General features: G+C 42.7%; 1 protein-coding gene across 1 annotated transcript in view; it reads left to right on the plus strand.

Annotated features, from left to right (window-relative positions):
* Positions 1–13,647, plus strand: part of CHEK1 (checkpoint kinase 1) — a 37,650-nt gene that overhangs the window by 6,284 nt on the left and 17,719 nt on the right. The window contains exons 4-8 of the mRNA XM_030210304.1: positions 4,932–4,996; positions 5,103–5,172; positions 8,179–8,367; positions 11,621–11,725; positions 12,649–12,744. Coding sequence (XP_030066164.1) covers positions 4,932–4,996; positions 5,103–5,172; positions 8,179–8,367; positions 11,621–11,725; positions 12,649–12,744 — 525 coding nt within the window. The remainder of the gene's footprint in view (positions 1–4,931; positions 4,997–5,102; positions 5,173–8,178; positions 8,368–11,620; positions 11,726–12,648; positions 12,745–13,647) is intronic.

The raw sequence follows: 13,647 nt of genomic DNA on the forward strand, positions 1-13,647 counted from the left end.
AACTGCTGTTTCTAGTTGGAGGTTAATTGCTCTCCCACTGCAATTTGTTGTATAGATCCCTCTAGTAAAGTATGTTCTAGGAGGTCAGGTATGGGTTCACTATCCTGAATGTTCTGGTAGGCTGCACACAGCTAGCACCATAGCTGTGCGATTTGCATAGGCCTTTAATATATTTACATGAACGGTACGCTGCTTTCTGTCTTGGGAGTCCATAAATATAACATAGTTTGTATCATTCAGGCACCTTATGACCTTATAAGGACCCGCTCAATTAGCTTGAAATTTATTCTGACGTACTGGGACTAAAACAAGCACCTGCTGGCTTTCAAACTCTCTATTTTAAGCCTTATGATCATACCAGGTCTTTTGCTTAGTCTGGGCTGCCTGCAAGTTTTCTCTGACAAAGCCCACGAGTTCTAATCTCTGCCGCATATTAACTACATATTCAATTACAGGATTGTCAGGGTATCAACTTTCCCCTCCCAATGTTCTTTTATTAGGTCAGGGGGCCCTCTCACCCTCTGGCCATAGAGCAACTCAAATGGGGAGAACCCTGTAGACTCCTGAGGTACTTCTCTGTATGCAAACAGTAGGTAGGTTAAGTATTTCTCCCAATCCCGGTCTCCTGTCTCTACAAAAGTCTTTAATGTTAATGTCCCATTAAATCTCTCCACCAGTCCATTAGTTTCAGGGTGAAATGGTGTGATATGTACAGATTTCACTCCACAGTGTGCCCACAGATTCTGGATAAACTCGGCATAAATTGTGTCCTTTGGTCTGAGAGTATTTCTCGTTGATATCCTACCCTGGAAAATATTTCTAGCAGGGCAGTGGCAATTTTCTCTGATTCTGTAGAGGATAAGGCTACCGCTTCAGGATATCTGGTAGCAGAATCCACCACTGTCAATATATATATTTTCCCAGTCCGACTAGGGACAGCTAGAGGCCCCAGTATATCCACAGCTATTTCTTATAGGGCTCACTGATAATGGGTAAAGGTTTCAGGGGAGCCCGGGGGCGATCTTGGGTCTTACCCACTCTTTGTCAAGCATCACAGATTCAACAATAGTCAGCTACGGCTTGAGATACTCCTGGCCACTAGAAGTTCTGTGTCAGTCTAGTGTGTGTCCACGAGAAGTTCTGTGTCAGTCTAGTGTGTGTCCGTGTCACCTCCCTGATGTCCTGCTAGTGGAATATCATTTGCAATCTGTAGGAGTTGTTCTCTGTATGCCTTGGGCACTATAAGCTGTTTGCTTGCTGTCCAGGCCCTATTAGGATCAGCAGGATCAGTCTCTCTGTACAGCAAGCCCCCTTTCCACAGGATATGGTCTTTGCAAGTCTTACTGATTGGTTGACCAGCCCTCTACCTCAGGGCTTCCAGGTCAGGGTCAGAGCGCTCTGCTTCGTGAAAAGCATGCCTCTGTCCTATATCAGTATCCATAACAGGAAGGGTCTCTGCTGGTGACTCTGACAAATCAAGATCAACAGTCTGATCAATATGTGTCAGTTAAGTCAGGTTGTTCCATACTCATGGCCCCAGTCACCTCTGGAACTGGCTCTGCTGGAAGCACTGGAGCGCCGCCTCCTGCTGCTTGGTCAGCTAGTTTCACCTGGACTGGCTCAGAATCTGGAACTGAAGAGGTGATCTCTTCTGCTTCTGCTTGCTGGGCTGCCCAAGCCTGACTACAGGTCAACATAACAGAAATGCTGACTCTGTTATTGAGGGTAATGTTCATTGGACCCATATCTGTCCCACACAGCATTGGTACCGGCATGTTTTTATTTATGCCTGCTTCTCTGTATCCAGGCTTGGTACCCCAATCCAGGAATACTCAAGCAATGGGTACAATCTCTCTGTATCCATTGGCTAACACTACCTCCGCAGTGCACCCTGGTAGAATAGCATATTCCGGCACTAGCTCTGGTCGTAACAAAATCATTCTAGAGCCAGTGTAATTAGACTCTGGAATTCGTTGCCGGAGAACATGGTACGGGCGGTTAGCTTGACGGAGTTTAAAAAGGGGTTAGATAGATTCCTAAAGGACAAGTCCATAGACCGCTATTAAATGGACTTGGAAAAATTCCGCATTTTTAGGTATAACTTGTCTGGAATGTTTTTACGTTTGGGGAGCGTGCCAGGTGCCCTTGACCTGGATTGGCCACTGTCGGTGACAGGATGCTGGGCTAGATGGACCTTTGGTCTTTCCCAGTATGGCACTACTTATGTACTTATGTCCATGAGCCCAGCCACTTGGGTCTGATTCACAGTTACTGGGGTTCTGTAATGTTGTGGAAATCCATCTGCTTCCTTGCTTGATGAATGACCAGTAACTTTCTGTGCTGCAACAACTGCATGGACCTCCTTCATGGGACTGATGCCACCCACGGAAGCCGTCAGCCTTGGTGCAGGAACTGGAATGCTCTTTAGTGCAGGCTTGGGATTATCTGGGCAATCCGCTTTGAAGTGTCCTGTGCACCCACACTGGTAACAGGACGTTCATGCCTAAAGTCTTTAGGGTTTTTTGGGGAACACTGGAGGGTTTGCCGACAGTCTCTGAAGTTGCAGGAATATTTGGCTTAAGGCCCTGGCTGCCTTTATATCCCTGATGCTGTGGATATGAACGATTTTTCTTTTCCAACCAGAGATGGTTAGCCATAAAGATGTCAGCCAACTCAGCCGCCTTCTGTAGAGTACGGGGCTGTTGATCTTGAGCATGTTCCCTCACCTCTTGATGATGATGCTGAAGGAACTGCTCCAGGGTCATCAGTTTTTGGCAGCCCTTCAAGGTTTTAACTTCAGCACCACTGAGCCACCGCTGATGCTGGTATCTTAACTAAATAACAGACTCGCTGTGAGTATCTTCCACCCCCTTTTTTGCAAAGTCCAGAACTTTAGTCTGTAGGTCTTGGGGTAATGGCATAATGGTTCAACAAAGCTTTGCGCACCTCCTCAAACTCCTCCTCAAAGCATTTCTCCATGGATAGTCTTTGGAACACCAAGTGCTCTACCAGTGAGCTTTGCACCCAGTCTTTCTGGGGAATCTTATTGAGGCAGTTAGGTATCCAACTGTGTCACCTCTGGTATCGTCAAACTGTGCAAACAAGTTGGTCCCGATCTGGGCTGTGGATCCTGCCTCGGACCTTGGCGTAGGGGTTGGGCTGGAGCTTTAGATGCGAGCCACTTCCATCTCCATCTTTAATTTCTGCTCCTGGAATTTCCGCTCTTCACATTGCTGTTCCCGCTTCTCTCGTCGCTGTTGGTGTAGCAGCTGTCGCTAATATCCAGATCTCAGCTGGTGTGGCATCTGGCCCTACCAATACACGAGCCATTGTCCACAAGGAGTCTGATCTCCCCTCAGGAGAATTTGGTGCAATCCAGTCCTGTCTCCTCCTCACTGAGGCCATCCAGTTTCTCTCGTGTTAGGTCAGGCATCTCTGGTGTCTGCTGGCCGCTGCCAGTAGCCATGGGCACACTTCTAATCTCCAAAAACTATAAAAAAAAAAAAAGCCTGAACTAGAAGGGACCCTGTTACTGTGCTCTTGTGTCTGGAGGTTACTTTCTTAAAAAAAAAAAAAAACCTCTGAACCACTCAGTGGATGGTGACCCTGACTTCATGCACTGAGTCTGACAATCCCACCATGCTGCCATCAAAAAAGGACTAAAGGTCTGTCACAAAACACCTAGCCATATGCCTGGGGTTACCCCGCTGCCACTTGGGTTCTATCCCCAGCACAGTTCAGGTCCAACTACACCTGCCTCTTGTGTTCTACACTAGCACCCTCCTCCCATCGACTGGGTCACAGCCGCCTCTGGGTGAGTCTCCCACTTTCAAATTATCCCCAGTAATTTCTAGGTTACTGGAAGCCACACTCCCAGTGGTCCCACAGTTCCCAGAAAGCACTAACAGACCCAACACACACCAGGATTCTTTATCAGCCCAGAAAGGCAGAGTCGTCAAACTGAAGATTGTTTTTTGTCTTAAAAATATTGAACAGTGAAACATAAAAAGTGCAATCAGCAAATAATAACAGGTAATTGAAATATGGATCAATTATAACACTAAATATTTGTTTACTTTCTAAAAAGTACATGGGGCGATCAGGACATATAACTTATCACCAGTTATCAAATATAACTTGTTTTACAGGGCTTCAGCAAAGAACTATCTCTCTCTCTTTCTCTCTTCTCCCAGTCTGGATCTGGGAAAGAAGCCAGTAAAATCCAAATGAAAATGAACTCCTGGGCCAATCAGAGCCCAGAACAACAAGTGGAGTGGAGGAGTAGCCTAGTGGTTAGTGCAGAGGACTTTGATCCTGGAGAACTGGGTTTGATTCCCACTGCAGCTCCTTATGACTCTGGGCAAGTCACTTAACCCTCCATTGCCCCAGGTACAAATAAGTACTTGTTTATACTATGTAAACAGCTCCTTTGAATGTAGTTATAAAAACCTTATTCATTTAAATGATTTTGTATACAAGAAAAGTCTAAACAGAACTTTAAAACAGTTTATATGTAACAGAATTTTCTCAAAACTGGTATTTTTTTGGTATGACATTTATCTGGTAGCGTAGCATAACCTCCCTCCCTTCTTCCCTCAGTACTACATAAGAGGTTACAACTTTTGTAAACATAATCTTTTTCACCATTTTTTCTGTCTTGTTCTGAAATATGTTTTGATTATCGCTGACCGATGGGAACAACTGGCCAGAGTTCTTTTTTTTTCTCTGACATTCACCTTCACCAGTCTGTACATTTGAGGTGTATCTCCTTCCTACCAGCAGATGGAGATAGAAAAACTAACTTTTCCCAGTGGCAAATTCCCTTTCATTTTTTTTCCCTAACTGATAATACATATATGGGGAGGAGGCAGTGGCAAAATGATACGGTATTAGTATTGGTAGTTGCTAACAGTACATTTCTTCCATATTAGAGCCTGATGTAGGAATGCCAGAGCATGAAGCGCACACATTTTTCCACCAGCTTATTGCAGGTGTGGTAAGTGTTTAGCATCTTTTGGTTTTAAATTTCTGACTTGTTAATTTTCACAATAATAAAATTAAGTTAATTTCATTTAAACTATCTCATGTTCTTATTTTTAAAGGAATATCTGCACAGCATTGGAATAACACATAGGGACATTAAGCCTGAGAATCTCCTCCTAGATGAGAGAGGTATGTGTGATGCTCATATCTGTAGGCTGACTTGAAGGAACTCTTATTTTGATTAGTTTTGTGCTTAGCTCTGCTGGGTAATGTTAAGGTTCCTTTTTGTGTATTCCAGACCAGTGGGATTTTCTCTCTCTCTTTCTTTCTCTATTAGTTCAGGTTCCCACCCAAGCATGTTGTGTAGCTTTCAAAATCCTGGCTGTCCTTCCTTTCTGTTAGTTTTCTTATTTCATGCACAGCAGTCCATGCTCTTTGTTCGGCTCATCGGTATTTGCTTACACATTTACAGGTCCGTTTGTACTCTGCCAGGTTGTCCAGTTTTAGCGTTGTTGCTCTAAAGCAATCCTCCTTCTGGACCTCAACTCGGAACCATCTTTTAATAAATTTAAACCTATGCTTAAAAACCTACCAAGCTTTTACTTATACTAAGGACTAATTTATAATTTGAATCTTCATGCCTACAGTTGCCTTGCTTCTTCTGTCTCACCGAAAGTACTGAGAGTGGGAAGAACCATAGCTCACCTCTACGTGTTAGTTTCGGAGGAGAAAAATAAATTGCAGTTTCCCAGGTTACAGCAGTGACTACAGTGGAAGGAGCATTACCCTAAAAGACAGGATGGGAAGCTAGAAGGCGTGTTGAAACCAGCCTTTTAAGTGGCCTCTTTGGGCCTTCAAGTGATAGTGTGCAGCTCGTTTGTGGCAAGAGATATTTGACACGGGTGCCATTACACCACAGGAAACAGGGTAGGCCTACATGGCGGATGCTATTTAATTACTCGTTAAAGGGTACGGCCCGCAGTATGTCTTTGGCTGGCACGGCACGGTTGTATCTAGATTTTCAGAAAGCTTTTGACAGAGCACCTCATGAGAGAGATTCCTGACAAAATTAAGGAATCGTAGGATAGGAGGCAGTATTCTTTTGTGGATTAAGAATTGGTTATTGGATGGAAAGCAGAGGATAGGGTTAAATGGCCATTTTTGTCAATAGAGGGAGGATGAATAGTGGAGTGCTGCAGGGATCTGTACTGGGACCGGTGCTATTTTAACATATTTATAAATGATCTGGAAATCAGAATGACTGAGTGAGGTGATAAATTTGCTGATGATACGAAACTATTTTGTCAAAATGCACGCATATTATGAAAACTTGCAGGAAGAACTCAAGAAACTGGAAGACTGGGCACCCAAATGGCAGATGAAATTTAATGTAGACAAATGCAAAGTGATGCACATTGGGAAGAATCGTCCAAATCAGTTATCTGATGCTAAGGTAGTCAGCACTGAAGAAAAGGACCTAGGTGTACAAAATACACTGAAATCTTCTTGCCAAAAAAGCAAACAGGATGCAAGGAATTATTAGGAGAAGGATGCAAAATAAGACCAAAAATATTATAATGCCTCTATCGCTCCATGGTTCAACCTCACCTTGAGTATTGTGTTCAGTTCTTTTCGCCATATCTCAAAAAAGATCTAGCGGAAAAGGTTCAAAGAGGAGCAACCAAAAATGATAGAGGGAATGCAACTGTTCCCGTATGAGGAAAGGCTAAAGAGGTTGGGGCTCTTCAGCTTGGAATAGAGACAGCTGAGGGGGGGATATGATTGAGGTCTACAAAATTCTGAGTGGTGTGGAGCGGGTGGAGGTGAATCAATATTTCATTCTTTCAAAAAGTACAAACACCAGGGGATACTTAATGAAATTGCATGGAAATACTTTTATAATTAATAGGAGAAAATATTTTGTAACTCAAAGAATAGTTAAAGCTCTGGAACTTGTCGCTGAAGGAAGTGGTAATGACGGTTAACATATCTGGGTTTAAAAAAGGTTTGGACAAGTTCCTGGAGGAAGAGTCCATAGTCTGTTATTGAGAAGGACATGGGGGAAACCACTGCTTGCCCTGGGGTTGGTAGCATGTTTTGGTGCTACTAATTAGGTTTTTGCCAGGTACTTTTGACCTGGACTGGCCACTGCTGGAAACAGGTATGGCTGTTCTTATGGCATTGGGCAGCGGATACAGCATCAAAGTCACATCTAGTTACTGTCCTTTTGGGCATGTGATGAAAGAACTGGGAGAAACTAAGCTGCAACAGTTGCCAGAGGATAAGCTGAAAGCCTCTGATTGTCCATCTTCAGGGGGCTCTAGGTCTTGTTTTTGAGACAGCAGATGGTACTGGCTTGGTTGTCAGCAATATAGTCAGTATTCCTGCTTTCAGGCATGCCACTCTTCCTTTTTTGCTGACAGGAAGTCCTCAAAATCAGCTGGAGTGCCTAATGCCTCCAGAACTTTACAATGATGTGAGGCTGGTCCACTCTCTTCTCTTCCCCTGGTGGGAGGACGTCTTCAGGAGTTTTGGGAAGAGTGGACCAGAATCACATTAGACCAGTGGGTTTTGGATATTCTCATAGAAGGTTACAAGTTGGAGTTCTCCCACCTGGTCTCTCCTCCCTTCTTGCAGTCTCCTTGTCGGAAGGGAACTAATGCAGTCAAGGTTCAGGCCACTGTAGATTCCTTGCTGGCACACCGGGCCATTGTTCCAGTTCACCAGGCTGAACAGGGGCAAGGCAGATATTCAGTCTACTTCATTGTCCCAAACAAGGAAGGAACCTTTCGTCTGGTCTTAGATCTCGAAGGTCTAAACCATTGCCTCCAAGTGCCCCGCTTTCGCATAGAGGCACTAAGAGCAGTCACAGCCTCGGTTCAAACGGGAGAATTTCTCACCGCTCTTCATCAGTGGACTAAGTGCCGAATATCCCATACACTCATTTGTCATGGCGCTGAATACTAACTTAATCAATTGTGCTTCCGCTTGAGATTGCTATTGTAGTGAGATTTGCTGAAGATTGCCAAGTTTAATATTGAGTAGACACAACTATCCCACAGGTTCTGGAATAATGAGAAGGACTAATGTAAAGAAAATCAGGTATGACCTAATTTCTCCTTACAGCCCAATAAAAAGTGAAGACTTTTCACAGTGGAGCATGCAATAATGTTTTCTATTTTCTAATTGCTTAAGATGTCCTGAAAATTTCTGACTTTGGCTTAGCGACGGTGTACCGGCACCATGGGCGTGAGCGGCTGCTGAATAAAATGTGCGGGACGCTCCCATATGTTGCACCAGAACTAATGAAGAGGAAAGAATTCAAAGCAGAGCCGGTTGACATCTGGTCTTGTGGAATAGTACTCACAGCTATGCAGGCAGGAGGTAGGAGCCTTACCCGCTTCTGTCATGATTTTCAGTATAAATGCTGTTTCTCCGACACAGATGATGGGGGTGTAAGTCACTATTCCAACAGTTCATATATTAACAGCAAATTTATGCTAGGAGCATGTGGTGGTTTCTTCTTTTAAGTTTAGGCTTTGACTTTACAGTTTCAGCTTTAGATTATGATTTTTACAACTCGGTTGTTATTATTATTATTATTAACATTTGTATAGCGCTACCAGACGCACGCAGCGTTGAGGAAATCTGAAAGTATCTAGATGTATACAAGCTTAAATATTTTTTGCTAAGCTAATTAAGGTTCAGCTGGCCTTTCAGATTTCCCATGTTAAAGTCTCGTTCTCTGTCTATACCAGGGGAGGGCAACCTTTATACTTAGAGGTACACATGAATGGGTGGGCCACACACAGAAAATTAACAAATGTGCCCTACAATTCGCTGCAAACAAAACTCAAATGTGATGACTGAATGAACATAAATTATTACCAGAATTGTCTGTTACCATTACTTTTGTCTTTTTCCAAACAGTTGCTAACACTGTCAAACAAGCTTTGTCCCGTTATGTTCTTCAAAGGTTCTACTGACAATAAAACTCTGGTTAATGGCAGTTGTGTGAACCTTTTTCTGTGTGTACTTTCCGTGGTCTAGTGGGCCACAGGTTGCCCACCTCTGATCTATAGGCAGTCCCACATCTCCATGTACAGCAGCTCTGTCTCAGTCCAGGTATAATGATAGTAGGCAACCACCTAAGAATGGTATTGTTCTAGAAGAAACATACAGAGTGAAATAATAAACATTTAATAACTTTTGAATAGCATTTCTCTAAGACTGGCATCATTCTTATGTAGATGTAGAGAAGAGGAATAAGATGGAACTGTATAAAATGTGGTTATGGTGTTGGGACTTTCTTGCATAGTTTCCTGCAATGGCAATAAATAGAAATAAAACAAAACAAAGAAAGGGCCCTGTTTACTAAGCAGCATTGCAGGCACGCTAGCATTTTTAGCACATGCTAAAAATTAGCGAGTTCTAATGCTAGAGATGCCCATATATTCCTATGGGTGTCTCTGATGTTAGCGTGTGCTAAAAATGCTAGCGCACCTTAGTAAACAGAGTCCAAAGTAAAGACGATACCTTTTTTTTATTGGATTAGCTTTGGAAGATAATACCTTCTTCAGATCAGAAATGAGCAAGCGATGACAAATGTAAGAATATGTAAGTGAAACAAAAAAGCATCCCAGTGACAGTCTCAATCTTATTTTCTTTCTTTTTGGTTCTGTTTAAAAGTGGAATTAACACAGCTACCACACCATTTTGTCCTGCAATAGCAAAAAAATTGTCCAGTTCTGGCAAGAGGTGAGGAAAGAATTGGAGAGGCACGTGTGGATAAGCGTGTTGGAGCGAGAGGTGGTGTTGATTCAGCAGGATAAAAGAGGAAGGGTTGTTGGAGAGCTCGAATGTTTGTGAATCTTGGGTTACTGGTGGTGTGGAAATGCAGACTAATGTAATGGATAGATTCCTAGCCTCCAACAATGGAGGGCAAATCTGAAAGATATAGAATGATTGGATGGTGTGTGCGCTAATAGAATGGTGTCAAAAGGAATAGGTTGAAGTGTGGAGTGGTTTTTATGATTGGTTGACTGTGCTGCAGTAGCAACAGCTTAAGATCCTGTTTTCTCTTTTTTTTTTTTTTTTTTTTTAATAGAGTGGAAATCTAAGGGAGGAGGTAGGACGGTTGTAGTTATGGTTAGGTGAGAGTGCTTGAATAGAAGGGGAAGAAAAAAGCCATTAAAGTCGGTTAGAGAGAATATTGTATGAAAAGATGATATGGAGATTTCAGTTGGTTAACGCTTTCAAGCTTTTTTTATAAGTCAAGTGCATGATGATAAAGTTGAGCTTGAGTTGTGCTGCAATAAAAAAATAACATTAAAAAAAAAACCCTTAAGTCTTGCCTTTTAGTGGTGTGTGCAGTGTTTTTATTAGATGTATCAGTGTGAGGCCTACTTGGATGGTTCTAATGTAATGACTGCAGCACCTTTTCATTTAGAGTTGTAATGGTGGGAAAAGCCAACGTGGAAAAGCTTTCTAAGCATTAATGCTAATCTTGCCTCAGGAATTAAACTAAATTAGAAGGTAAAAGGGGATGTTCGTTATTTTGACTAACAGGTTGATTCCCTGCTGCCTAAACTATGTCTGGAAAGATGAAGGCAGATACCAACCGTATGGCCTATCCAGTCTGTCCATCCATGCCATCTACCATCCATTTCTCTCCCTTAGAAATCCTATGTACTTGTCTCAAGCTTTCTTGAATACAGATACAGTTTTTGTCGTGACCTTGAGGCTGTTACACAGATTCACCACCCTTTCCATGAAAAAGTATTTCCTCAGGTTACTCCTGAGTCTGTCCCTTTTCACCTTCATCCTATGGCCCCTCGTTCCAGAAATTCCTTTCAATTGAAGAGACTCAACTTCACATAATTTGTCCCCATATGCTTTATGATGGAGCCCACTGACCATTTTAGTAGCTACCTTCTGGACAGACTCCATCCTGATTATATCTTTTTGAAGGTGTGGTCTCCAAAATTGTATACTGTACTCTAACTTAGCCTAGTGGTCGGTGCAGTGGCCTGAGAAGCTGGGGAACCAGATTTGATTCCCACTGCAGCTCCTTGTGACACTGGGCAAGTCACTTAACACTGTATTGCCCCAGGTACAAAATTTAGATTGTTTGCCTGCTAGAGATAAAGTACCTGCATATAATATATGTAAACCACTTTGATTGTACCACAGAAAAGCAATATATAAAACTCACGATGACCCTTTACCCCATATCTACCCTTTACCAGAAACTTATAGAGAGCCATTATCGCCTCCTTGCATGTCCTTTCTCTATGCACCTAAGCATCCTTCTAGCTTTCTCTAGAAGGATGCTTGGGTACATCATTAGGCCACCTTAAGATGATCGCACCCAAGTTCTTCTCCTCTTTCACAGACAGAGTACTTCATCCCCTGTCAGTACTGTGACTTGACTGTTTCATAAGCATATGTAAATCACATAGCTTGAAGCTGTGCTTTACTTCATTCACCCAAGTTAATGTCTCCTAATGGATTACATTTTTGCATATAGCCTGAGAAGAATAAACCTTGCCCCTGTGACAAGGTGCATGTCAAAAGATTGGAATCTCCCAGAATTACTTCTTTTTGTAAATTTTCTGCTGTCTCCTTCTTTCAACAGAACTGCCTTGGGACAAGCCTAATGAGAGCTGCCAGGAATACTGTGACTGGAAAGAGAGAAAGCTTTTCCTCACTCCCTGGAAGAAGATTGATTCATTGCCCTTGGGTAACTGCAGGGACCTGACGTGATTGGGTTGTGCAGTGGCATGCTCACTGAACATTACAGAAATGATGTCCTGTTTGTTTACAAAAATAATATACATTCCTTTTTTTTTTTTTGCGCTGCATGGGCTTAATACGAACTAGTGCTCATTTTATTAGGCTTAATGGAAAAATAATGAAATTAGACCTCAGTTAGTAAAATGTGCTCATCAGCATGGATAAGTACCACTGGGGTAGAGGAGTGACCAGTGCATCACAGGCTGAAAAAGACATTAAGGTGCATGATCTGTAAAGAGCAAAGTGCGAGTAGGACCCTTGCTGGTCAGTTTGCTGGTCTTAATCTATTTGATGTTAAACACCAGTATTTTGCATTAATTTTAAATACAGACTAAATAGTGGGTTGGTAAGAACGTAACTTGATAAAATGACTTACTGTACAAATTTTTTGTCAAAAGTGTGTGTGTGTGGGGGGGGGGGGGGGGTTATGACCTGTACGTGAGTCTACCAGTCTTTTTTACCCATCCACACTGATTCCAACATCTCCCTTCTCCTCCCTATCCCCTTTGATGAATTTCCTGTTGGGCAGAGGTTGTGACCCGGCAGTGTGCCTCGGCACGGACCTGCACAGGAAGGTCCATGCTGTCACTGAAACTATTTTGCCGTGCTGGAAAAAGACTGGTATGAGGAAGGAAGAGGGGAGCACTTAAGCCTATAGCTGCAGCCAGTGGGACTGGGGGAAGGAGGAATCCTGGAACCAGGTGGGTGGGTAGGGACGAGACGGGGCAACCTATATGCGAGCCATCATATGGGCATAGAAATTGAAGGAGACTGTAGGGATGCAGCCAATATATGGGGGTGACCTGTAAGCGAGTATGTATGGTAAATTTAGATAACCCCCTTTTTTGTTTCCTTCATTTTATTTTACAGCTCTGCTCACTAAAATGTTAACGGAAAATCCTGCTGCTCGGATCACCATTGTAGACATCAAAAAAGACCGATGGTACATGAAAGCTTTCAAAAAAGGTATGTGACTTCCAGGCCACTCCATCTAATTTCAGAGTAGCAGAATGCTATTTGTTCCAAGTCAGAAGGGGTAGATTGGGCTAGTCTTTGACACCTCGCACATGAGGACTTATCCTGCTCTGAATAGTCTCTAGAATACAAAGGCCCGCTGGTCACCTCCCTACCTGTGCCAGGGGTCCGCAGTGTTGATAATTCAGCAAAAAAAACCAGTTATTCTGCTCAATCAAATTGGTTAGGCAAATCCAGCACATACACTGATAGTAACACCACATCCAAGTCACTTACTTCTGTATAAGTCACCTAAAGTTGGGTACGCTGATTTGGGTGCGAATCGGAGATCTACGTATAAACTAGTTAATTAGGTACTAGCAAATAATTGGAATTAAGCACTTGGTAGTAATTAGGAGTTATACCTAGATCTGCCCTATACCCTATTTTAAAACATGTCTGCCTAAATTTCATGGCATGCAACTCCAAATGCATTACCCCCTTATCTCTCACGCCTGAAATGAACTGTTTACCTAACTTACTTTATAATTTATTTCAACATTTATGAACTTTAAATATAATACTACTTTGTATTTCTCATTCTGGAAATGGCGATCGCCATTACGGCATAATGTAAGCCACATTGAGCCTGCAAAAAGGTGGGAAAATGTGGGATACAAATGCAACAAATAAATAAATAAAGGGGACATGGTCATTGGAGGGGCATGGGTTGGTTGGGGCATTCCCAGAAATTAGGAATGATGTTACAGAATACCTGCATTTGCGCATCTAATTGGCCATGAACATTTACACCAACCTTTGGCAGACATAAATACTCATGCCCAAAGTTGTGTGTGAAATACGTGCTAAGCTAGTATTCTGTAATGGTCTTTCCGAGCAGGCACCCTTTACAGA

Source organism: Microcaecilia unicolor, chromosome 7 (genome assembly GCF_901765095.1).
Source record: "Microcaecilia unicolor chromosome 7, aMicUni1.1, whole genome shotgun sequence".
NCBI lineage: Eukaryota > Metazoa > Chordata > Amphibia > Gymnophiona > Siphonopidae > Microcaecilia > Microcaecilia unicolor.